At 41.2% G+C, this 27,550-nt stretch overlaps 1 protein-coding gene across 39 annotated transcripts in view; it reads left to right on the top strand.

Moving 5' to 3' along the window:
- CaMKII (Calcium/calmodulin-dependent protein kinase II) overlaps positions 1-27,550 on the top strand; it is a 243,703-nt gene that overhangs the window by 146,582 nt on the left and 69,571 nt on the right. For all 39 annotated transcript variants that reach the window (XM_075879738.1, XM_075879744.1, XM_075879740.1 and 36 more), the window contains exons 5-9: positions 2,465-2,530; positions 4,086-4,158; positions 9,561-9,663; positions 17,845-17,928; positions 20,618-20,712. In XM_075879738.1, the coding sequence (XP_075735853.1) occupies positions 2,465-2,530; positions 4,086-4,158; positions 9,561-9,663; positions 17,845-17,928; positions 20,618-20,712 (421 nt within the window). The remainder of the gene's footprint in view (positions 1-2,464; positions 2,531-4,085; positions 4,159-9,560; positions 9,664-17,844; positions 17,929-20,617; positions 20,713-27,550) is intronic.

The following is a 27,550-nucleotide window of genomic DNA, read 5'->3' as shown; positions in this document are numbered from 1 at the left end:
CTATCTTTAGAGTAGTTCACTATTCAGAATAATTTTCAGGTTGTTTGTGCATGAATATGAATAATTATGAATATGAAGTAGCTTGGAATTTGCATGTTTGGCCAAGTCCAGTTTATAGGTCGATAGCAGTGTCAGAAGCAAAAAAGTACTTGCAAGTGTTTCTGTACTTGTATACAGCTGAGTTTTCATTCTTTGCGACTTCACGAAAGGGTGGCAAGTATCGATTCTGTACTACATGCACCTGTGATGTAAGCATTTCACACAGTGGCAAGGATGATGTAATAAAGGTGCACGTCCCTTCACAGACTCATCACAATTACATTCATGCCACGGAAGGGCAGGGCAACATCAGAAGTTTCGTCTGAAAGAGCTGTGAAGACAGTTCGATCTGCGCAGAATGCCTATTCACAAGATTTCTTGTGGAATGCAACTTGCACACTAAGTGTTAGGGATCACGCAGGACCGTTGTTTTAGAAAATGTTCCCGAAGTTCGAGGACACGAAGTGGTATTGGTGCATACGTGCGAAAACAACTACCATCGTCGGGTAATGACTGCAGATGCTGAACACACAATGGTGAACGCTCTGCAATGTCGTGTTTTTGCAATCGCAGTGGACAGAAGGAGTGACAGTGGAGCACAAATGTCTCAATCTCTGTAATTTCTAATGTGCTGAGTAAATAAGTAATCTCAGTAATTTACTTTTTTTCTCACAATTTTCTTGATAATATAATACCAACTCATTCAACAGTCTCTTCTTCTACAGTAACTTGAATTCACTTAACGAATTCGGGAACTTAAGTGCAGTGGGAAACGGCAAGGTCTCTTTGTCAATGCTGAGATGGCTAGCAAATGTTAGATATGATTGGAAAATGAAACAGCCAACTCATATTGTACTTTTATGTGCTGACGTTAGCAAGATGTTAGTGCTTTTAATTTCTATGCCGTTGAACCATTCAACGCGTCTTGCTCAAAATATATAACTGCACACCTGCCAATTTTTATTATTTTGTCATAAATTGTTTCATTTGTGCATAATAATGACACAAATAATTTTGTGACTCAGGACTTGTATTTAATTTAGGGCAAACTTGGTTTCATAATAATAAATGTCTTGCCACTGATCGATTTTTAGGAGCGTGATTTCACTGATGTACCCGATTATTTGCATGTATAGCTGCAGACTGCTACATACCATGTTAAACCAATGTTTAATAACAACTGAAGTTTCAATTACACAACAGCATGAATATTTTGTGAATAAAATTCACGAATTATTTCATTCGTTGTTAATATTCCAGCTCAGACTTTATTGTAGGGTCTTTGTTTGCAGGGATTCTGTGCAACTAATTTTGTCAAATTTTATAATAAGCAATCGCTATACTCAGTTATACAACAAATTTCTATTGTTCATGAAAACACAGTATTTCTGAAATTGAAGGTTAGGGGTCTCTAATTTCTCCATTCACCTTTCTTTTCCACTTTTAGTTGCAGCTATGATTTGAAGACTGACAACAAACTTTTCTCAGCCCATTTTTTTTTATGGCACAACGAAAAGCTTCCCCTCAATAGCGGGTAAACCTGCAGTGGTCAATTCCAAAAGCATGTGGATATTTTGCAAGCAACATTTTTCAATCTGTGAAACCACTAAAACATATAATTTTTTCCTCCAGTAATGGGGACAATTAAATTCAATTTTGATTCTTTTCTTCACTAACAGTTCATTATGCTGAGTGTTTGTTTTCACAGGAGTGAGTGCGGTTGTGGTTAATTGCCTTCATTTTATCATTTACAATCTTTTTCAATACTTAAAGCTGGAAGAGTATAAGTTCTCCTAACGCTCTTCATCACGCGAAATCCCTTTACACCACCGTAGGCCAGGCACGCATTGTAGCTAACCAACTTGTTTACAAGTGCTGCTAGTCTCAGCTAACTTTCTTGCTTCCTGTGGCTTTTGTGGTGTAGCTCGTTGTCAGAGCTTATTGCAGAGGGCACCTGCTGCCTTTCATGAGCTTAGGATAATTCATTTAGAGAAGGTGGCACCACTGCTTTGCTAACTACAAATGAAGGTGCATCGGCACATTTTAGGTTAAAGAAGATACGGTAAAAAAGTAGTGCACTGTATTTCAACACTTATATACAGGTCATTAACCGTGTGTGCCAGTAAATGTTTACGTGATCGCCATCGCATATTTCTTCACTTTTTTTGCTGCAAGAAGTGTCAAAAGTGACTTTAGGGAAGAAATAAAAATATAAATCTGTGTAATGAGAAAAACAGAGCTCGTTTTAGCCAATATAATATCCAATTTTTTTATCTAGATTAGTTATCTAGATTATAGTTCTGAGTGACTGTGTGTCCTTTTATGCATGCATCATGCATTTTAGACATTGAAGTATGGCGGTGCTTATGGTTTCAGAGAAGCAAAACTCGCAACTAATCTTCACGTTGATGTCTGGTTTGTGCAGTGTCACCGGGGGTGAACTTTTCGAGGACATTGTCGCCAGGGAATACTACAGTGAAGCTGATGCAAGGTAATGCATGAAAAATATGCATATCTAACACATGTCAGAACCTTTTTGAGGCAAAATTTCAATGATAACACACATGTCAGAACCTCTGCGAGGCAAAATTTTGATAATGCATCTACTTAATAGTTTAACAAAGTAACTGACATGTACCGTATTTACTTTACGTTCTGTGTGAAACTGTATGAAGTCTTCATGTTGACACATGACATTGGAAACAAGTCTTTATTCTTGCACTGTTATTTATTTTACTAGATTTGATTTGTTTATCGAATAAATTTTTATATAAAATGGGTGGATCGGATGTCCCATAGCATTAACAGGCCAATCTGCTTTAGATATGCCTGTCAGCTAACATCTTATATTCATAGTTTTATCCATGAACTAATTTTTCTGTTCTGAAGAAAACTGGTGAGCTTATTGTCACCACTCACTCGGCCAGCATACAAGTTTTGTAAGCCCATAGGCTTGTGCTTACACTCAGTGCATACATAATCTTCACATATGTGTTGACAAACATGTGCAAGGAGATGCCGACCGGCCCAGCAGCAATTGGCAGACACACGAAACCTCTGAGAGCTGGTAATAAAAGTTTTTTTTTTTTCATTATTGACAAGCAAAGCAATAACAAGGACAGCACAAAGGCTTGTGCTTACACTCAGTGCATACATAATCTTCACATATGTGTTGACAAACATGTGCAAGGAGATGCCGACCGGCCCAGCAGCAATTGGCAGACACACGAAACCTCTGAGAGCTGGTAATAAAAGTTTTTTTTTTTTCATTATTGACAAGCAAAGCAATAACAAGGACAGCACAAGCAGCTGTTAAGGCATTGTACTGGTAGTTCTATAGTGAAATATATATTGCATACAAGAAAAAAAAGGAACAGTATAAAAGAACTTCAGTACATATCATAACTCGCACACCTTTTGTGTGTACGTGTTTGTGCATGCACATTGAACATGATGGAAACTGGTAGCTTTGTAAGCAGACATTGCTGCTACAGATTGTCATGGTGTAGCACAAATACAAAGACTCAGAGATGTGCTACTCAGTTGGTAGTGCCAGTATTCAGTGGAAGGTCGATGCGAAGCGATGTATACTACTCACAATGCGCAGATGCACAAGTTACAGCGGGCATTAGTCAGAGATGACAAACTTGTTAGTAGTAGTGCCCTCTTTGGATGTCTGTGTGTCTTTGTATTTTTGTTTACACTATGGGGATCAGCAAACACCAACTAGCCAGACAGGAAGTCCTCCTACTGCTGTAGGCCAGTGCCCTTTCCCTGCTCCCTGCACAACGCTGTGAAAGTATTTGCCATGCATGGCAAATACTTTCTCTTTTCACGTTGAATCGCTTGTTGAAATCTATCAGCTTTTTGAAGTTAATACATCATGATAATTTATAGGGCACAACATCGAGCAATCTTGAACTGACATTGCCTTGCCTCTGTTGACTTGTTATAGTAAGCGGAATAAAAAGCAGACATGCAGTATTCCACAACGTGACCGCTTTTGCTGCTTAGTGATAATTCTAGTGTTCTTGTTTTTCTTCTAGCCACTGCATTCAACAAATTCTGGAAAGTGTGAACCACTGTCACCAGAACAATGTCGTTCATAGAGATCTTAAGGTGCGTAAGTACGTTCTTGTGGTGTACTACAAAGATGAAGTAGAATTTCTAGGCAGTGAAAGGGCATAAGGTATTTTTCACTGCAACAACTCTCTTCAGATGTAACAGTGTGCATTCCCAACTGCCCAGTCTCAGGCATGGGGTGGCCAAAGTGCTTTTGTGAAAAGGTACAGCATATACACATACATACATACAATATACATATAATTTATTTACCTGTCATTGACTGTGCAGAAACAGGAGCAACAGTTTTTTTAACGTAATCGTGGTTTGTTTTATGTGTATTTAACATAATATTTATGTTTAGAGAGTAGGGTGACGAGGTGATGCAAAATAGTTATTGCACCCCCCTTCCACCCCCCCCCAAAAAAATGCAATGACATACTTGTGAAGTATCCTGGATACGCCAGGCGACTCTCGGATTTCGACCATTTGCTACATTTGTTCTATTGGTAGGAAAATCTCTTTTAAGTTTAAATTTCTGGGCATGATCTGTCCACATTGACAAAAATTCAATCCAGGCTTTTCGCATACCAATTGCGTATACCATTATGTAAACCAATTTACAAGACGTTGATGTAAACCCACGTAGTTGAGAAACTCTACCTGCGTTTTTTGTTAAGCAATTCTAAGCCATTATGAGACCTCAGTGCTGATGTTTATGCGTACAAGGCTAGTTGGCACTCCCCCCCCCCCTTCCCTCTGTTTTCGAGATGAGTTTTAAGAATATATATATATATATATATATATATATATATATATATATGTAGGGACGTAGGCGGTGTGGTACATTTCTGTTTTGGAAATGTCCCAAATTCAGATTCTTTGAAAAACTTGACAGGTCTTTAATGCTATTTGAAGCACTGCACCATGTTGCTGGCCCATGTACTCTATGTACTGTGCCATGTCAGTGCATGGTAAAGAAGACCACTTGGTGAAAATATTTCAGAGTTGTGCTCTTCGACAGGTATCATATTGGTGATCTGGCATGTAAAATCCCAGATATTATCGTTGTAAATTCGATTTTGATCTTCAATGAGTAAAGCTTACTTTCATAAGGATGCTTGAAATAGTATGCATGCAAAATCAATTAGGTTTCATTGCTTTTTAAAATTCTGATACTCTGGTTTGAACTGTTCAGAGTGTTTTTCTTCAGACAGTACAGATTTTTTGAAAATTTTATGACAGTCATGATCCTATTGTTTTCACACACATACTCTATGCCGAGGCAAGCATACTTAAGATAACATTGACAGTACTAATAAGATAACATTGGCAGTACTAATAAACAAAAGTTTTTAATTAGTACTTTAATCATTACCTTGACTGCAGTTGTTTATGTTAGGAAGTTTCAATGCATGTCAATTTAAATTAGGTTATTGAATTTAAGTTACCGTGTTAATAACTTTTTCTAGCAGTGTGAAAGCAGGCATATGAAAGCAGCTTGTCATGTAGGTATAGCCTTATTTTTTAGTTTCGTGTTTTTTTTGGGTATGCAATATATACATTGTTACTGAGAAGTTGCATATGAATCTACTGTGGAGTTTTATCATTGTTTACATTTTGTTAAAATGAATTGCTTTGTTCCTATGGTTCCTATGGTTAATTGATAAAGGCGTATGTTTAGTTTGAGTGCCCACTGTGACGCTGCAGCAGTTATGGCGCTCGGCTCTTGACCTGAAGGTTGGAGGTTCGAACCCAGTCGTGGCGGTCTCATTTGCAAAGAGGCAAAAAAGGCTAGAGGCGCATGTGCTATGTCATTTCAGGGCCCGTTAAGACACGAGATGGACCAAAATTTCTAAAGCCCTCCACCATGGCATGCCTCATGATAATATATTTGGCACGTAAAACTCCAGATAATGTTATTAATATTGTTTGGATTAACATGTACCATCTTGCTGACTAAAAGAGACACTGTTTTGTTACCAGAATTGGATGTGGCTAAGCATAGTTTCACATACTTGATTTTATATGCCACTGCAGTATAGTGGTTATGGTGCTCAACTGCAAGCCGAAAAGTCACAGGTTCAACTCTAGCCTCGGCAGGCACATTTCTATGGAGGCAGTATGCTAGAGGCCCATGTGCTGTGCCTTGTCAGTGCATGTTAATGAACACCAGATGGTGAAAAATTTCCATAGTTGTGTACTACAGCATGTCTCATAATCGTATTCTGGATCTGGCATGTAAAATCCCAAGTAATATTGTCATATATTTGATTTTGATCTTCAATGAGTAATGATTCAATTATTGTGTGCTTACTTTCATGAAGATGCTTGAAGTAGTATGTGTGCAAAATCAATTAGGTGTCATTGCCATAAGAAAAATGCTGAAATCTTGGTTTGTACTGTTGAAGGTATTTTTTTAGACAGTATAGATTGATTTTTTATCAATTTTATGACAGTCATGGTCCTGTCATTTTCACATGCACACTCTACATTGAGGAGGGCATACTTTGCATCAATTAAAATAATGTCAACTATATTAATTAACAAAGCATTTTATGAACATTTCAATTATTACGTTGACAGTGGTTCTTTACGTTAGAAAGTTTCAGTGCATGTTAATTTTGGTATACCCATTTCTTAGAAATAGCAAAAGTCGTACATAATCTGAGATATTCATCATAGAACTTCAAGAGATAAAGCGAAACTGATTGCACTCAGTGCACAGAAAACATGGCCTCTCTATTACATCATGCCAGAACTAGGCGTGAGAAGGAAGTAATGAAATTTGAATCAAGGAACATCATCACCACATCTCTTCATGGAATGCACCAAGTCATCTCACTTGCACCAACAGATTGCCTTATCCATGTGTGGGGTGTTTGGTGCTTATCTGCTTTTCTTTGGGGCTGTGGGGAAAAAAAACCCAATATCAACCTTTCTTTTTATCTTCAAATTTAAAGCTAATGGGCAGCCACTGCAGCTCTTCTTTTTACAGACAGTTGAAATAGTTTTTCTAGTTTTTCATCCTTGCTTGTAGATTAACTCTTTTGTTACAGCGTGAAAGCGGTTATTTTTCATATGTCTCAGGAAGATAGTTTTTGCCAGATTGAAAAGTGCTTTAGCATGGATTGCAGCATACCAAATTATGCACAATTAAATGCTTTTTCCAAAAGATATGTGTTGTAGAGCAACAAAAATACATTAAATGAATATGTGTAACTTTCAGTTGCCAGCTGGTAAATAGTGTAAGAAAAACACTATATCTTCAAAAATATTTACAACAAAGAAAATTCAGAATGTACATTTTGAAGATAAATGACCCAGGAGCAGTATAATAAACAATAAATGCTCTACAGAATGTCTCTATTCACAAAGACAAAGAAAATTGGAACCGAGGTGCTGCTTTATTGCTTGTGCCTTGCTGTGAAGCATTGCTTGGTTTTTCGTGAGACACGAGTGAACTGGTACACTTTTCTTGGTAAATTTTTATTGTTTTGCGATAAGAGCCTGCAGGTGTTTTATTATAGATGGATGGCCGTGATCTAAATAATTTCTCTATAAATTTCTTTATAATTTTTCTATGTCTTTGCTATTTTTTCTAGCGTCGCCTCTTTTCATGAGCCACCTCACTTCGCTTAGGTTGGCGTTTCAATAATATATGCATCCAAGCATATTTCTTTGCATTTTTGAACATCGTATTACAGAAAATAAAAATATCGCACACGGTCTTAAAATGTTTCGCACTGCTCTGTAGTCAGGGCCAAGATGTGCCTCCGGGCTTTTTTTTTCGTTAGGAGAAGTTCTGCAGGTGGCGCCACGACACCGTGCCCTAGCGACGTTTGGACCTTACACGTAACTAGAATAGCTATAAGATTGTGCACAAAGGTCAGAAGCTACGCAATCGCGGTGGAGGAGACAACTTGAGACCATAAATAAAACAAACCCTTGAACGAATGTGGATGTGTCAAGCTGACACAAAACATCCTCGCCATAATATTTGAAGCTGTGGTGTAGTCATCCTTGGACTCTAAGCTCGTGCTCACTCAATTCAGATGCAGTTGCTTGATAGTTTTGAGCGGTGCGTGTGCTTTGCAGCGCAGGTGCGCACGCATGCGGGCGTGATGACGATGCCATAGGAGCGACTAGTGACACTAGGTGCAGTCCTGTGTTTGATACAATGGTAGAAGCGAAACTAAAGCTGCTGGAAACTGGCTGAGAAGGCCACCGCCACACTAGACACATACAGCGGACCTTAGAAAACATTGGAGCATAAATTTCCATCGACTCATAGTAACAGCTCTCTATTAAATGGCTGGCATAAATTTTTGGCAATTATTACAGCTAGACACTGTCAGATGGCGAAGCTGATTCCTCGAATTGATATTTGATTTGCAAATGTTCGTTTGATTACAGAACTTTGATTTTCCTGTAGCTTAACCACGAGCAGCATGCACTTTTGTCAAGTTCGACAGCTAAGTGCATTTACCCAACAACACGCGCACATCGGTTTGTGTGAAAGTTTGTCAAAAATCACTGCCAAAACGGGCCAATTCAAATTGATTCTCAATGTTGACTGACTAGACTAACTACTAGAAAGTGCTGGGTGCACTAGAAACAAATTCAACATGCCAAAACCAATAATTCAGACCGTCAATTACCGGCGATCGATTTGAATAGGCGTGGTAACGAAAGAGTTAAGAAAAAAAAAAAAACAGAAAAGCACCACACATCGCTTTCAAAAAATAAGCTGTCTACTTGTGTATTTCAGAATGCTTGTCCATTTTTCTGACCATATTCTGCTTTAACGCACCTTGATTCAAATTTCATAATTTCCTTTTCACATTTAGTACAGGTCTTACATTAGAGATGTCCAGCGGGCTAGGGCGTCGCCGAGGACCCTGGAAGATCTTCCTCGAACAATGTGTTCCTGGTAGCCTAGCCCCGGGCACAGCAACAACCGTTGGGCAAATAAAGTTTATTCAACTCAACTCAACTTACATTAGAGAGAGGCGACATTTTCTGCATGCTGAGTGCGATCTATTGTGGTTTGACCTTTGAAATTCGTTTATGGATATCTCAAATTATATGCCACTTTCACGATTTTCAAGTGCGTATACGATAAATTTGTACACACTATAACTTTCTCATGTTAATTATATTTTTAGTTACTTATGAGGGCAGTTGCTTAAACGTTATTGCTAATTAGTCTCACCAATGTCAGTTTAATTGTGCCAAAGTATTTCCACCTCGACATAAAGTTTGTGTGATAAAACTACTGGAGTGTGACTGTCATAGAGTTTTTATAAAAAAAACCTATTTTCTGAAAAAACACCCTGTTTATTGAAGGAAAATGAAAAGTATGTAACGATGAGCACAATTGTGTGTTATTTTCACTGCTTGCTTTTTATCAATGAAAAAACCAGGTATAAGATATTGAATGTGCATTGTTTCTGCAGCCTGAAAACCTGTTGTTGGCCAGTAAAGCCAAAGGTGCTGCTGTCAAATTGGCAGATTTCGGATTGGCAATTGAAGTTCAAGGAGAACAGCAGGCCTGGTATGGTAAGTGCAGAATGCTTCATCCCTATTATGGGAAGGCACATGTCACCCTGGACACTGTCACCACTAAAATTGTGCCATATATCTCTGGAATCAGTGTAAAAAGGAAAATACCCTATGCAGCTACCTATCAAGTTGTGTTGGAGTACATGTACATAGAATACACAGACACAATGCACATATTCACAGATGGCTCTACATCAGAATATGTCAATTGTAGTACGGAGTCTTCATGCCTTCTACAGGAAAATTCCTCGCGTTTCGCCAAGAGAAAGCGACATCTTGGATGTCGGCAATGGAAATATGGAAGCTCTAATGGTTATTCTACAGCATGCTACCAAAAAGATGGTCTGTATTTACAGATTCTAAAGCAGCCCTACAAAGTATGTGAACAGGCATAAAAGTGGGAATTGCCAGCCTGTAACGTCTGATATTGCCTATCTCTATCACAAGGCTAAGACTTCTGGACGAAGTATCAAGTTTCTTTAGATACCTGGCCATGCTGGTATTTCTGGAAACGAAAAAGCGGATGAAGCTGCTCGAAAAGGTATAAAATGCTGGAATTTCAGAATATTTTTTTACCAAAGCCTATGCTTGTAACATCGCAAAAATACATGCCTACCAAGAAAAAGATCACCTTAGCAATTCACCATTTTACAAAGATATCTTTCTCTAATGTATTGACCCAAAAGTGAGTGTGGAAATCTCTCGATCATTTTCCCGCCACCTGGAGACGTTATATCATCATCTTCGAATGAACGTGGTGAACATGAGCAGTTATATGTACTGTTAGGGTGTGCCACAAGTTCATATTGTTACAACTGTACTACTCGAATGCCCCCAGATACTACTAGAATGCCCTGCGTACCACAACGAGAGACAATTGTTTGAACGATAAATGGACATGATCTGCCACGAACAATTAATGCTGCACAAATATAGTATTAGACCCTGTGTGCCAACTTTCAAAACATCTTGGTTCGTACTGTCATTAATCAAGTACCTATCTGAAATCTGCTTTGGCGGAAAGCTATACTGATAAATTATCTCACACACGAATGCCTTGATTTCTCTGATATCTAACTGTAAATACTAGTTTTATCACATTCACTTGGTCACTACTTTTTAAAAATTTTTCTCTGAAATCTTTTAGTCCCCTTCCCCATCCCTATACAGAGTAGCATGCCAGTGATATACCGTATTTACTCGATTCTTCTGCGCCCTCGATTGTAACGCGCACCCGATTTCCACCGCGGGGAAAAAAAAAAAACGTAAGACATCGATTGCAACGCGCACCCATTTTTCTCGCGGGCCTGCACGATCACACCACTCGAAAAAAAACTTCTTTCGGGAGCGTCTTCCATTTAAATATGAGGTACGGGCGAAGCTTGTGCCCATCTGATGTGTAACAGAGCATTGCCGTCACTGTAGTTTTACCGTGGACCGATGTCAGCACGCGAACTTGCTTCGCCCCCTTCTTCTCGACGGTTGTGGTGCCAGGCATGTCGAAGTAAAGAGGCGTCTGATCGGCATTCCCAATTTGCCCAAGCATGTAGCCGTTGTTGCGCCCCAAGTTCAGAACGAACCTCTGAAAACTGTGAAGCTTTTCATCGTGCTCCTCCGCAAAACTTTTCGCATATGCATGTTCCCCTTCGGAGGGAAAAGCCTTTCCTCTTCATAAAGTTAGTTAGCCAGCACCTGCTCCCTTTAAACTGGCTCCACATTAGACCTTTTTCTAAGACCAATTGCATAGCCCGCACTTGGAGCAGTTCTGTCGTCACGGGCCGCTGTGCCGCTCGCTGCTCAAGCACATTAAGAGCTACTCACCGAGCAGCTCTTAATTTGCGGAAACCGACCCTGCTGTGGTCCACTGAAGCCTTTGCGTGAAGCTTTGCTGTCGACAATCTTCTGCTTTTGTTTCCGCCGGTCCCGCACGCACGTTTCGGGAACTCCGAACGACCGCGATGCGGCCCGATTTCCGTCCGTTTCTGCACATGCGATGACTTTTCTTTTAAAAGTGGCATCGTGGTGCGCTCGAGTTTTTGGAGTCGGCCCTTCCACGCCGTCGATGCTAATGCACTACTAGATGAACTCCTCAGCGCACGTACGAAGTGCCGCACATGGGAAACACATAGGCAGAAATGGGCGACGCGCCATGCCGACGCACATAGGGGGCGGCCATTTGGGATTTGCCGATGGCAATAGATTGACCGTAATTTTTTTGTTCGTACTCGATTTTAACGCGCATGCGATTTATGAACTGGCTTAACCGGAAAAAAGGCACGCGTTAGATTCGAGTAATTACGGTATAGACGCCGCAAAAATCTCTTTTTCTCTAAAGTCTTGCTGTCTCTCTCTATTCTTCTAACAAAATGCACCACTGCAGCCCCACTTATGTGCTTCCTACAAATAAATGAAGGTGAACGACCTTGGTTCCGTATTGTTAACCAATGGACCTTTCCAAAAATTGGCATGCGCTACCTACGGCGGCTGCAAAGCATTATAGGAAGCCGGAGTCCCGGCGGAGTGTCGTCTGCTCGCGGAAGCGTTGGCTCACCTCGTGTCCCGCAGCGCGTGGTTGTATACGAACGCATCGTTGCAGGAATATTGCGCGTAATAACCCTGTTTCAGTGTGCACTAACAGAAAAGGCACAGCCCAGAGCAACATGGCGCAAGCAAACACTAGCATCCTTGGCTTGTTAATGACCCGGGAAAATGCTCACACACCTGCGAAAAGAACCCATTGATTTAGAAACTTTACTCGGCTTTTGCAGTGAGTCTCCGGTGCTTTGTTGATCCTATTTCCGCGTAGCGGAACCTTTTCTCATGTGTTTTATTGAAAGCATGACCATACAGTTTCATTATTAGTATACTTTATATTGGGCACTATCATTCGTGATATGCCTCCATGCGATACGCAGTGCAAGACCGTGGAACTTGGCGCATGGTAATGAATGTCGAAATCCCACCCTTATACTAAATGGGTTCGAGCTCCACTATGCTGCGTAGATTGAAATACTTGTTGGTTGTTTCAAATGCTGCGTGTGAGAAACTTTGCACTTAGAACCCAGAGAGCAGTAAAAATCAGCTACCAGCACGTCGATAGAGCGGACATTAAGTGAGTGCAGTCGAGTGCGGATATTGCATATTTACGGCGCAGTGTCACCTCACCTGGCTCTGCTCGGCCTCCGTGATTGGCGGGCCGATCACAGAGGCAGTGAAAAGCGACAATGTCGTCTCATGATGACCTTGCACATTCTGGTGATCTGTGATATCACAATAACGTCCTATGGTGATGCCATCACGCGATGATTTTTGCATCACTCTTGTTGACGCCACCGCCGTGGAATGCCGAAGCCACCGAGGGTAAATTTTTGCTTTTGGTGAAAACCTTAGATGACTCACCAAATGTGAAACTTGATTAAACATTTGCATCCCGTGTCGGCGGCATTGAGTGATTGAAAAAAATCATCACGTGATGACAGCATATATGACATCAGACAATGTCAAAAATTGTGACATCATTAAAACATGACGTGACTTGACGTGATCACGTCATTGCATGACACCAGAGCTTGGTCAAAGGTAGTATTATCATGAAGGCAATGCAATATCAGTTTTGCAGTGCCTCTGGTTTCAGAGGCAGTCGAAAATCTCATTAGATGCAGCAAGTTGGCTAAGGGTGGTGTTAATGGTGGTGGGCATGGGTGTTGACAGGGGAATGCAAAAGGAGCACTTACCCCCCTCAAGCCACACCAGCACTTACCCGCACCCAAGCTACATCAGTGCTCCCCTCCTCCCCCAGCCATGATGCAAGACGAGTTTGCACTCACGGCAAAATCGTAGTGACAGTCATGAACTCACGGGGTATACAATCAGTACATCGACTAAGAATTAAATGATGATGGCCTTGGCCATCGAATCATCTTAGGTGGATGGATAGGAGACCATGCGAGTTTTTAATGAGGTATGTAAGGCTCTGGACTTTATAAACTCGCGTAGGTTGATTGATTGATATGTGGGGTTTAACGTCCCAAAACCACTGATGATTATGAGAGACGCCGTAGTGGAGGGCTCTGGAAATTTCGACCACCTGGGGTTCTTTAACCTGCACCCAAATCTGAGTACACGGGCCTTCAACATTTCCGCCTCCATCGGAAATGCAGCCGCCGAAACTCGCGTAGGTTATTACACGGTATGCTTCAGGTGTAAAATTCCAGCCCCGTAATCACATTGAGTGAGGACACAAACATCTCAACAAAGGTCAAACTTAGCTGCAGCATCACAAAAATCGAAGTCTTGAACTAGCACCAAGCAGTGAACCAAACGTCCGGTGACTTTCCCGTATTATCACAATTCAAGAACCAAGCAAGCGTGTCCACCGCTTTCTTTCTTCTTGGGCATGTTGAGTGATGATTATGGTTATTTCGGACGAACAACACAGTCTAGTTTGCATACATGAAGGTTAGAGGGGTGAGACGTAGCCGTTTCTTCGCAGCAGCTGCACCTTTCACCAGCCAAAACCACTCACCGCGCACGATAAAAGCAGGCGAAAGTGGGAAAGCGTCGTTAATGTCGTCAGCTCTGCCTGCCGGGCGCTCCGCTTTCCCATAATGCCCCAGCGCCTATCCACCAGGAAAAGGCGCAGTGCTGCCATTTCTGAAAAGGTCCATTGTTTGGACTATTGAAGTTTTTCTGGCGTGTCAACTGAAAAAAAAAAAAAAAAAGCTTTCGCTGGTGAGATATTCAGCCAGAATTAGAGCTTGAGGGCAGAAACTGGCTGACACAACCTTCTTTGTAAGGCGTAAAGTAGCGGAACTATTTAGTGCATTTTTCGAAAACTGCCATATCTAGCAGCTGTACCATGAGCTAGAAAAGGTGACGTTCAACTCTCCAGAAGCCCACTCAGCTTCAACTGTATGAACCTGTACTACAGGCCTTAGTTTATTCTAGAGACTGTGCCACTGCTACGGGACTAGTATTGAACAGTGTCAGCAAGAATTGACATCCTCGGTTTCCCTGGTGAGGGCACCTTTTAGAGCTTTTGTGAAAGGGGAAGAGTGGGAGGTAAAGGAGCGGCAGAGAGAGAGAAGCAGCTGGACCAGAAAGCATGCACCGGCTGGTTACTTTTGTTGCTCCCACTTCTGCCACTGACACACAGCTCCACATGTGCTGGCTTGCAGCAGTTGCGCTCTCATGGTCCTCCGGAAATACAGCCATTTTTTCGAAGATGTGTGAAAAGAAATATTCCCAGTAAAATTGCTATGCTTTCATCATGTTTTCGTATTTTTGCTCAGTATGCCTTTAAGCATTTCTATTTGCAAATCATACCCACACATACCATTTTGCTTGTTTGGTTATTTTCCAGCATATTCAGGCTTATTAAGACACTATAGTGAAGGATGTGCTACAAACCAAGCATCAGATTGTGAAGATACAGCTTGAAAAATGATAGTAGTGGTTTTAAATGTACGAGTTCATATCAGCATGAAAAAAAAACTATGGATACACATATATTACAAAATCATAAATATCTGTGCTATAGGCTATCAAACATATGTATACATAGTATCTACCTGGGTTTTGGTAGAGTCGCACTTTCTGGGACACCCAGATCCATCAACGCTTGCACTTATTCGCATTGTCTGCCAATGTGCAACCCTACCAATATGCATTTCCATCTCCACTAAGCAGCAGCATCCTTGGGGTAGTTTGTTCCACATATTAGTTGTGTGATGCAAGAATAACTAAGAATCTCAGTGTGATTTGTTTTAGTTTATTAGTTTTCTTGATGTGATCAATTAATGCTGAAAAAAAAATGCAGGAAAGAATGTTTACAGGCAGCAGTGTTGTTGAGTGAATTTGAAATAAAAGTTCAAGCTTGTTGTCCTGCCTGTGGTAGCTTTGACAAGAGGTGCCACTGAAGTTTTTCTTTGAGTACATGATGCTCACTCAAGATTTGTTGTTTCTCAAAGCAAAAAGGGTTGTGCAATAATGAGGGCATTCCAACAATTAGTGTAACTTCCTAATATGTTTTTTCCACCAGACATAACAAGCACACTTTATTTGTGAGCTTACATTTTAAGTGTAAAATTCTTTTACTTCTAGTGGCTGATCACATTAAAAGCAAAAAATGTATTTTTTAGAAGGCTTTGGAAGTAATATACTGTGATTCTTTTGCCCAGGGGGTATTAGACATGAAATAAATGCCCAGGTAGTATTTGTATGCTGTATAAGAAAGGCGGGAAAAGAGGAATGAAAAGAGGAATAAAGAGTATCATCAGAAAACATAATGAAAGTAGTAGTTATAGAGGCATTGTTTATGAAAGGTCGAAATGCATCCTAATGCTCCTTCTCATTTTTGTTTATGCTCAAGGGAGCCACATTTCTTTCTTTATCACGTAGCCAATGCAGGGGAGCTTTTTGGCATGTACTCCTAGTGCACATTGACAGTTTGACATGTTCTCATTTTTATGTCACATTCCTTTCATAATTTGTCTTGAACGATTACTTTTTGAAAATGTAGGCAATGGCTTGGAATCCATGGTATTAAGTATCTTGTCAATCTGAGAGCCCGAGTCTATGCCTCCCTGGGAATTCACCACCATCACCTATGCCTCCCTGGAAATTCACCACCATCACATATAATAAAACAACAAAGTTACGGCGCTCCGATACATCATCTACAATTGACGAACGCTCCATCATCGAGGCCACATGCACTAATAATACCTGCACACTATATACAGATGCTGCTATCCTACAAGACGGCTGAAGGGCATCAATCCTGAGTACTGCGCATAATTTTGTCAGTGGCCACTAGCGATATCTACGGAAGCCACTTCTCTTGTGATGGAACTTCAAGCCATCCATGACGCAATCCAGGATGCTACCTCTAAGCTGCCCACAATTAAACAGATTGATGTATACACTGATTCCTTCGGAGCTATTAAGGAGCTCAAGAAAGTACACAACGCGATGGAGATTTGCGAGGCGATTCATAAGCTGAACCATAATACGGCTACTTGCGTAAAAGTACATTGGATACAAAGCCATGCTGCGAACACACACAACATTGCTGCTGACCAGCAGGCGCACTGCCTTCCAGACATAGACCTTCTAGCCATTCCTCTTCCACCTCAGCCCCTAAGCTTACTCCATACCCGTAAAAATGTTCTCCGGCAGGATACACGAGCTCTCATTCCACCGTGTGTCTCTCTCCCCCCTCACCATGCTAGGGCGGAGGAAGTTGTGCTTAGGAGGCTTTGGGCAGGGGTGGCCCTTACACCGGCCATTATATCGTCATGGAACTAGTCACATTTACGAGTTGGTGATACATGTCCGTATTGTCCCACTCCAGCGGTGCAAGCAGATACATACCACCTTTTATGAACATGTAAAGGGTTGCAGCCAGAACGCTCCCGTCACCTCGCTCAAGCCGACCTTCGCTACAGCGACACAGCCAGTTACAACCACTGAATACATGAAAACAGATTCCACAAGACACTACTTCACTTCATACACAACACCGGCCTAACAGAACACATTTAACAAAAGTATTATGCCTTAAAGGCAAGCGTTTGTCGAAAAAAAAATAAAGGATCTTGTCGTACATCTGCATTAAGTGCCAGGAAATGGTTAAATATATGGAAAAGAAGAATGGAAAAACACATCCTTCAGATCTGTAATTTAGTACAAATGTGGGCCCTAAGCTTCGTTATACAAAAACTGGGTCAGTTGAGTAGAAACAGCTTACAGGGATCAGGCATACCTGGTAAGAAGGAGACATGTATCAACTTTGTATTAAATCCTTTTCCTGTCCCCTATCCCTTTGCATTGTTTCTACTCGTGTCCACTTCAGGTCAGTTATAACCTTACAGGTTGGTGTCATGAAGCAATGAGTCCAAATGCATGCATTTCTGTCTGGTGCAACTTATGTGCACTTCCCCATATAATTCAGCTGAAAATGCAAAATCGCACATTATGCTGCAAAATATAAAACAAATAGGTTATAAAAGGTTGTCTTTATCAAAGGGTCATTTTTTCTGCCATTTTTAAATTTTTTCTGGGCTGCATAATAACAGTAGTTTTTTATAGGGCTTTCATCAGTTAGCACGGCTCTCAACTGTGCTAAAACGAGGTACAGAGCAAACCTAATATATTTGCTTCTGCTTTTACATGTAGGTTTTGCCGGCACACCAGGTTATCTATCACCAGAAGTGTTGAAGAAGGATCCCTATGGCAAACCAGTGGACATATGGGCCTGTGGTGAGTTATTAAAATGGCGCCCTTTGTTTTTTTACAGCTTGGTTGATGCGTTGTACCTGCCAAGCATTCTTCCAAATTACATGCGGTATATGTCTGGTACTTTTGAAGAAATCCTGAATGACTTTTTGAACAATAAAGAAATGTGCTACATCAGCCAATAATACTGTTGTAGACATACAAGTCTAATATAACTCATGTACACATGGGCGACTACATTTTTATTCAGAAGACTACCCGATCTCTCCTTTTACTTTAACTTTGCTGAATTCTTATTTTTCATGTTTTACTGAAATGTACAAGGAATTGGCCAGATTTCTAAAGCAGTTAATATGGCAAAAATAGAGATCATGGAATAATGCCACTGATGAGACAGTGGATCCATTTTGCGGCTGAGAATGATACTTCTATTGTTACGAGGCGTGCCTAAATATATGGCAACTTATTGAATCACCTGATTTTGAGGTCATGCCAGTACATAAGTATCAGTGCGATGATTTACAAGTACTAAGTGTATGCAGTGTTCTGTATGGGCATTATGACGAAGCTTTGAGTACTCTTTGTAATGCCAAACGAAATTTGCAGCAAGCAATTCATGACTCAGTACATTCTGATATAGTAGTGAGGTCATGACAAACTTTGATGAGTGTGAGTCTTAGCCAGACCTAAGAGCGAGGTTTAGTCCATGAGTGGTCTGAGTGAGTTCCACATTGTTTTGCCAACCTTTCGTCCTACTTACTCAGCCTCAGCCTATCAGCCTTATGTTGGCTCACATTTATACTACTACATAATTATGTCTACTGACACATTAACACAGTAGGTTTCATATGCCAAGTCAATAATAATGTGAACACAAAATGACCAAGTAGAGCACAGATTATGCAAGATATCGGTGTTAGAAAACATTGACACCTTGGACGAAACAGCTAATAATATACTAACACACTCATGAGTCAAATCATTGGTACTCAGATACAGCTGTGAGTCTGAGTCTGAGTGAGTGTGGGTGAGTAATATTTTGCTGAGTATGAGTCCGAGTAAGTCTGATTGAGGATAATTCTAGCGAGTCTGAGCTGGAGTTAGTCCACTTTGGGAAAACAATGATTGGTGTGAGTCTGAGTGAGCTATAAATTTTTGGTCGACTTACAACTGTGAGGTCATTCGATTATTACTTGGAAAAGTGTTGCAGGGCTCCTTGAAATAATAATTAGCTAGGTTTTCTGGCAATTCGTGCAAGTTTTGTGTTGATGTGAATGAGGATTACAATATTCCATAATGCACACATTTTGAAAAGGCTTTCTAGCTATTCTTGGGCACATTATTCAAATTTTAAGAGTGTACAAAATCGAGGATGTCAAATGGTTCCTTTGTTGGGTAACTGTTTGAACACAATGTATTCAAGCAGTGCTAATGCATCTTGAAAAAATATATAAGCCCTTGTTAGCCCTGGGCCTGGACAACACCTCCTTTATTTCATTCAATGCCAGTGCCAACGTGCACTCTTTAACGGGCGCTGTCAGTCCACTTTAGTTCAGAGAGTGGTCGTGATGCGATGGCACATGAGGGGTAAAGCTGCTTGCATCACTCGTGCGTCCGAGCAGTTTCGCATGGAAATGCTATAGATGCGTGTCCCTCTCCAGTATGACACATCTGTCAGAATTGTTTCTTCATGCTCCTTCTTTGTGGCTTGAAGCAATGCCGCACCACTCACAGCGCTAGCGATCCAGCACGATTGCAGTGATGCGTCCCCATTGGTTGTCCATATAGCGCCGCGAACAGCAACACATTATTCCAAAACACCGTATCTATTACAGAGTCAGCGTGACCGCCAACATTGTGAACACGAGGAATGCAAGGCGCTTCCCCATGTATCTGTGCACAACTGAACAAAAAATTACCTGATATTATAAAGGTGATTTATTGTACCTGAGCTGTTGGCTGATTGCGCACAGTTCCGAGCCCAGATGCTAGCTCGTGCCTCTTCTGCACCCACGATGCTGCTGTTCTTGCACTGATCTACTTCTTCTTTATTACAATATTATTTCCGTCCTGAGGCACTGCATGATGTGTTCTCTCTCCTATGACCGCAAAGCACACGAGAAGGCTAGGCGATGGGAGAGAGCAGGAAAAGGGCTAGAGGAGAGGGTGGTGAACGTCTGGATCGGATGCGTCTAGCTGGCATTGATAAAATAGAGGAGGTGCTGGCCTGGACCTATGTTGAATAAGTTACATCTCTTTTATCAAATGTGCATGCAGAATGCAGGAAACCACAATAAATATGATTACAGTTCATTTGTGAGCTTATGAGAATAAGCAACTCATTTATTAGTGGTTTCAATTTTTTAGCTTAGAATGCTCCATGTAAGTTCTCATATTTTTTGCAGCATCATTTATTGTCTGTGAGATGGCCTTCACATTTTAAAATGATTTGTCTGCATGAATATTATGGGGTCTATAAAAAAAAGGGCTACAAAAATTTTTATTTTTTACATAAGCTTCAAGAACATCTCGACAACAATTTAGTTGCAACTGAGCGTTTATTTGGGCTGGTTCATTCATTTTTATAGCTTAATAAAGCAAACTACCTGAGACAAGAAACAGTATATAACAGTGATATAATTTTTTATTATGGCAAAACCTCGTTACCCCATATTAAGTTTGTGATGTGCATACCTGGACATGTCTTTTTCAGGTGTCATTCTGTACATCTTGCTTGTTGGTTACCCCCCATTTTGGGATGAAGATCAACATAGGTTATATGCACAAATCAAGGCTGGGGCCTATGACGTGAGTCCCTTCCAGCTGGTTGTTTTGCTTGGTGTAATACAAAGGGTGTTTAAATGAAATGGTATGAAACATCAAAACAACATGACTGTGAGACATCTAGAGATGCCATCTGCCTTGATGAATTAGACTCGCTAAGGTACTCGGCTGCTGACTCGCAGGTAGCGGGATCGAATCCCGGCTGCGGCGGCTGCATTTCCGATGGAGGTGGAAATGTTGTAGGCCCGTGTGCTCAGATTGGGGCGCACGTTAAAGAACCCCAGGTGGTCGAAATTTCCGGAGCCCTCCACTACGGCGTCTCTCATAATCGTAGGGTGGTTTTGGGACATTAAACCCCACATATCAATCAATAGACTCGCTAGGGCACTCAACTGCTGACCCGAAGGTCTACACGTTTGATACCGGCCGCGGCGGTCACATTTCAATGGAGGCAGAATGGTAGGAAACCATGTAATGCGTGATGTCAGTGCATGTTAAAGAACACTAGATGGTCAAAATTTTTAGTGCCCTCTACTGCAGAGTCTCTCATGACCATATCATAGTTTTGGGATGTAAAACCCAACATATTAATAGTATTATCTAGGGGTGTGAATGGAGTCTCTGCCGTGGATCGGCCCATGCGGGGGTGCCCGCTTGCGCAAGAGAGAGCAGAGGCTCGTAGTTGATGTGTTACAGTATATCTCCTTTATTGTACCAGCCAATTGCTCCTTTTAATATAGCACTAAGGGCAAATACTAAATCTAGACTAGTAAATGATTCCTCTCTAACTTTATAATTATTTTTTTAGTGAGAGGCTGGTTAGGAGTACAGAGAATGCAGTACAAACTTTAATTTCGTCAGTATGTCAGTCTGATGTATGATGAACTTCAAGTTGCTTTTTTTTTCTATTCAGGCCACTGAAGTGCAGTAAAAGTTCCCAGGACTCTCTAAGCTTAGTTTAGCATCTGTTGGGTATAATCCATCTTGCTGGTAAGAACTAAACCAAGGCATACAACGTCAGTTACTACAGCAATTATAACTCATAACAAATTTTTAATACTCTTGTCTTGAGACGTTTTAAGAGCATAGAAGCTGAAAGATTTTTCATTTTTTTGATACTGTACAGAGAAAGCTCGTTACTTTGAATATTGTGGGTGGGAGCGGGAAAAATGTCCGAACTAACTGAATGCCGAGTTATCAAAAGTATCAAATACAATAACAACAAAATATATTACAGCAATAAACTTTCATTTTTTTTATGAATATGTTAATCCAGTTGTTATTTTGCATAAGAGGGGTGTGAAGGCTGCAGTTTTCGTCATTCGCAACTTTGTTGACAGTGTGACTGCAGCTGAAGAATCCAGTGTTTTAATTAACCCTGAGCGTGCTGTGCACCGTGTTCTTTACTATCTACTAACAACAGTAACACCACAACATGTATGTTATAACTTTTTATAAACAAAATGGCCAGCAACTCATTCTTTGTCCATCGCATTGTAGCAAGCAAGTCTTTCTGAAGGCCCGTGGCCAACTGGATGTCACACGCAGTTGTAAACATAGGCATGAAGCAGTTAGTATCCTTCTGTTACTGTTGTTACTGTACAGTTTATACTGATGAAAATGGTACTGCACATTGTGCCGCCCCTCGTTTTGGTTGTTTGCGAAGGCTGTTTTCGCTGCTTCGCATCGCACATTTGTCGTGCTTAGGGCTTGGCAGGCTTACAGGATTGCCCAAATAAACTGGTACAGCAAAATATGACCAAATTATAGAGAGTTTGATGCCATTAAACAATAAATATGCTCGCTGGGACCAGAGAAGGAATACGAATGTTCTGATTTTCTGAATTAACGATTGCCGAATTAACAAGGTTTTTCTGTACTTAGAACATGCTTCTAGAATTACTTGCAATAATCACCCTTATACTAATGAGTACTAACAATTTTCACAAATATATTATGATATACATTTGTTTTAGTGATCCTTTATCGGACTATTTTTAAGGCTTTTTTTTCATTTGTCTACAGACGTTCTTTTTGCTGATTGGAATGCTTAAAGGGAGATGCGGGTCGAAAAACGCGAGTTTTTTTCAAAATTACCGATTTTTTATTGTTGCCTGTTTTGACAAGATCAGTACCTCTACTGTTATGAAAAAAAATAATAAAGGTCGAGACTTAACTGGAAATGCTTTCAAATTTCATCTAAAGAGCACAAGGTGCCTGTTAAAAAGTCGAAATTTTGCAGTCTTCGAGCACCTTGCCGCCGATAATGCGCCGCTGCTAGCCATTGATGATCGGATGAGTCGGAGAGGCGAGCCTCACTCTTCAAATAACAAGTTTCTCTCGCTGATGCAGTGCAAGAAATAATAAAAAGAACCAGTCTTCTGCGCGTTTTTCGAGCGCCGCGGCTGGGTTATCACATGGTACAAATCGGGGACTGCCATTGGCTGCTGCGCGCCTGTATGTGCTGTGAAACCTATTTGCGGGGTCCATGTCTTGTCGAGCAGTGCAGCTGAACAATGCTTTTCTCGTGTTATTATCTCCGTTGTGAATGAAAAAAGGCATTGCTCGCAAGTGAAAGCCGTTGTGCGGCGCGCTCTGTAGGAATAGGCTACGAGCAGCTGGTCCGATTTGCGGCAGTTGTTGGCTTGCAAAAGCCAATGCATCAAAGTCATTCACACCCGTCAGCCGGAAAGTTCGTGATGCGGCAATGGATGACGTCAGCGCCAATCTTGAGAGGTCGAAAGAGCTCGCAGTGAGAGAACTTAGCAGGGACGACATTGCCATTATGTACGACAGTATGTGGCACAAACATAGCTGCAAAATGGCACGACACTGGACTTAGTTTGGATTTCGCGGTCCTGTCGAACTTCTTCCTAGCTTGCAGTTGGCACAAGGCTCTGCCAGTGGAGCGGAAGTTTGGCAAGCATTTTATGGCCCTGTCTGTGAGTGAAATGTCTGTGAGGAGTCGGCTCGAAAACGCCGGGAGGGACAAACTCGTGGTGCCGGCGTATTTTAGTCGCAGTGGCCACTATAAAAAGGATTGTTCTTTTTGGTGTGCAAATTTCATCTGGTTTAATAATATTTTTCATAAATAAAAACTCAATTTTAACTTTAAAACTGGTTTTTCTCAAGACACAACTTTTGCTATTTTTTCCAATGGGCCCCTCCTTTTTCGGGCACTTCTAGTGCTGAGATCTGCATGAAATTTTGCCCAAATTTTTTTCAAAGTATCACAAATGCAATTACCTAGTTTAAATTTCAATATTTTATTGTATAATAAAAAATGTATGTATACCTTTACAAGGGTAGGTGAAATATGGACTTATTACGTCTATTATTTTTCACGCATATTACATATTTTGTATGTGCTTTCTAATTAGTTATTCGCACTCTAGACTTTATTTGAAGCATTATGAACTATGAATGGTAAAAAATTACAGAATTTTAGGGATGAAAAGAGGGGGGCAAAAGGTTTAAAGTTTTCACTTTTTCATGTTGCAGAGCTAAAAGTGTGTAACTTGCAAGAAAAGTATTTATATATTTGAAATCAGCATAAAAAGTTCCATAAACAGCTCAGGTTTCATTGCTCTAGGGTGAATAATAAAGAAAAAGTGTCTTTGAGCAGCATCTCCCCTTAAACATGTTCCTCTGATAAAAACTGTGGAAGCTTTGTCGTAGGTGTGAAATCATTTTCTTTTCTTTCTCTTTCTTTCTTTTAATTATTTTTTTATTTATGTTTTGCGGTTGTCATACTATGAGCAACAAAGCTTCTACAGTGTTTGAACATCTATAGAGTGGCATCTATTTTCTGGCAGTTAAATTTTTCAATATTCTCCTGGCCTGCACTGGACCATATTTCAGGCTTTCTCACAATGTATTTAGACTCTTGTGACTTGCTTGTCTTCTATACGTGCATTAAGCAGTCTCCTTCTTATGATGTCATATGACTATTCGACGACGACCACTTCAAAACTGAGTCTCCTACTAATGATGTCATGACTATTCGACAGTGACCACTTCAAAACTGACCCGAATGCTTGTCTGACCATATCCATAATCCCTGCATGCTGCTTGTGTTCATTCATACACTGTCACTTGCAAGATGAAGCCTGTTAGAAACTTGTCTTTAAACCTTATTCCTTCACTAGGAATTCTATCTTTCTATATATAAAACAAGAAATCATATACTTCATTTTGTGTGGCTTGATGGGGGTTAGTTTTAAACCTGTTGGTGACAAATCGGTAAAGATGGTACGACATGCTACTACTAACACATATTGGGGTGTTTCCAAACATTCTTAGAAAAAATACTGTAGTTGCTGTTTTCATCTACTGTGCCTCTTTAAAGATTCTGGGCCAAGCTACGACAATTTTTCAAGATCTTGTGCTCTAAAAACTTCAGTAATCAGCAGTACAGTTGTCACTGGTGATGTTGAAGTAACAAGAAGGATCATTACAGTGGCTGTACAGGTTTTTTTGTCATAGGATTTCATATACAGCATTCTTGTTTTACCCTACTGAATGCATGCTTAGAAGTTCACCTTATTGACACTCGCTCGTCTCACTCATTGAATTTCAAGGGGCTAGAATTCACTAGTCCAGTGCCCTTAAGTAGTTACAAGAGTACATTAGCCAATCTCCTCCTTTTGAGGTCAGACACTAAATAACTTGATCTGCGAGGCTACTCATGGCCTTAAAAGTGAATCACACTAGCTAGGACTGATCTTGTACATGTATGCAAATATTCCAAATTAAGTGATCAGAAAGATGGCTGCTGCCGTAGCGTAATTGTTAAAGTGGAGGAGCATGCATGCTGAGCTCTCGGCTGTGGCAACTGTCGGGAAGAGAAGCAGAGATGATGCTTGTTTGTTTGTTGGGCTGGCTGTTTATACTCGCCTCTGTTTCATTTTCCTCTACCTCACACTGCCACGTGAGAACCATATCCCTGGCGCCCCTCTTTGTCATTATAGCCATCCACAACTGCTGTATGAACTGCCAAAAACATCTCTGGTGTGTGGCACTGGCTGTGGTGTGGTGGCTTTGGGGATCAATCTCAGCCATGCTGCAACCTTATTTGTGAAGCTGTCTTGAGTTCTCTGACAGCTTGTCGGTCTCCCAAACAATTGTCCTGCTGCATGTGGGAGAAAGGCTCGAGGAGATTCTAGATGCCACACTGTTGTGTGCAGAGTGAAAATGAACTGGTTAAACGAATCACGATTGCTCATAGTGCACTGGTGTTGTAGCATGTGTCTGGGTGAAGAGGGAGCAAAACTCGTGCCTGTATACGAGATGACTAGTGCTTTCACATCGCTGCTTCTGTCATGCCTGTGCACCCTGAAATTCCACAAGCAGCAGATCTTGAGGGAATTCCACGGCATTCAAGCCACGAATTATCGTATGAACAGAGGTCAGAAAATGCGTAAGGTAAGGAGACTCGGGCTGCATGGGCAGGTCTTGGCCAATGATGTCTTCATCTGTGTTTTTCGCCATGGCTTCTTTGACCTCATTCAGCGCCCATCTGTATTCCGAAGTTATGCTGTTGACAGGAGATGTAGGCTGTACGAGCTTATCTTTGATGTGGCCTCTGTGGTCTCTGCCAGTGACTTCTGTACTATACACGCCATTGACTTCTGTAGCTTGAAAGGGGGTCTTTGCCTCTTGTAATAACGCTCTCGGGCGAGATATGGACACTGAGTGTAAGACCCAAAACAGTGAACACAGCCAGAGTCCGGTGCTTATGCCAGGGGAGGCTGTCTGCCAATGAGCTGCTTTGTGCAGTCTAGACGAGGTGCTGCTCCTGAGCTTTGTCCTCCGTTGCGGCCTGGTTGAGCATGTTCATGCCATGAAAAATATGGCTGAAAGCAGCAATAAGGGCTGCTCTCCATTCTGGCCAGGATTGTTGCCTGATGCCTTTGTAGTCATTTTATGCCTTTACCACAATCTGGAAGGTAGTCTATGGCAATGAGATTTTAATTATAGTCCAGGTTATGCATGGCAAGAATTGAGTGTGTTCACGGTCTCGGCCCAACCATTGGCGACATCCTGAAAGTTGTGGAACTCTGGTAGTTCTGAAAGACCCAATGCTGGAAAGGTGACAGGCCAATTTTAAAGTTTGATGATGCCAAGAAGTGCACTTAATGTGAGTATTACATGATGGCATGCATTAGCTCCACAACACTGTCAGGTGGGTTGCTCGAAAGGCCAGAGATCTTGCTTGCAGGCCATATGGTGGTCGCAGTACACTCTACGGCGGGATCAATGACCAAGGAAACATGTTCCTTAGCGGCTCGTGGGTTTGTACAGTCCTGGGCACACAATCTGAGGTATAGGAAGCATGAACTGCATTCGTGGGCTAGAGGGGACAGTTTGCTGTCTTGGCATGAGGAGGTAGTGTGTTGCCGGTCAAGTAGCACCCTGAAACCACTGAGTATAGGCTGGAACACCGTCTGCAGATGGTGCGATGCATACTTCTGACTGTGTTCGACTTGTTGGTTTCATTAGAGAGCGAGCATGGACAGCACTCCTTAGCTCCATAGCAGGAGGGACCCATATGCTGATATGCACAACTGCGCGCTGCTTAAGTTTCAAAACTGGAGTTTGCCATTGTCAGGAAGAGAAAGATAGAAAACACCTGTTCACTAGGTCGGCTGCTCTATTCTGTTTCAACTTCCTCGATTTGGCACGGCCTGCGTGAGCGCCCGAGCCCTTGTGCCACTTTTTGTCACTGCACAGATTATATTTGTTCATGTTTATTTCTCTTTATCTTATTATCTTTATATCCAAGTTATACATAATGATTCAGCAGTGCTTTCTTCTCATTGTCTGTTTCTTTCTATTGTTGTGTTTAAGGAAATATCTAGCC

Source organism: Rhipicephalus microplus, chromosome X, assembly GCF_043290135.1.
Source record: "Rhipicephalus microplus isolate Deutch F79 chromosome X, USDA_Rmic, whole genome shotgun sequence".
In the NCBI taxonomy this organism is placed as follows: domain Eukaryota; kingdom Metazoa; phylum Arthropoda; class Arachnida; order Ixodida; family Ixodidae; genus Rhipicephalus; species Rhipicephalus microplus.
This window is presented reverse-complemented; position numbering and strand designations above follow the sequence as displayed.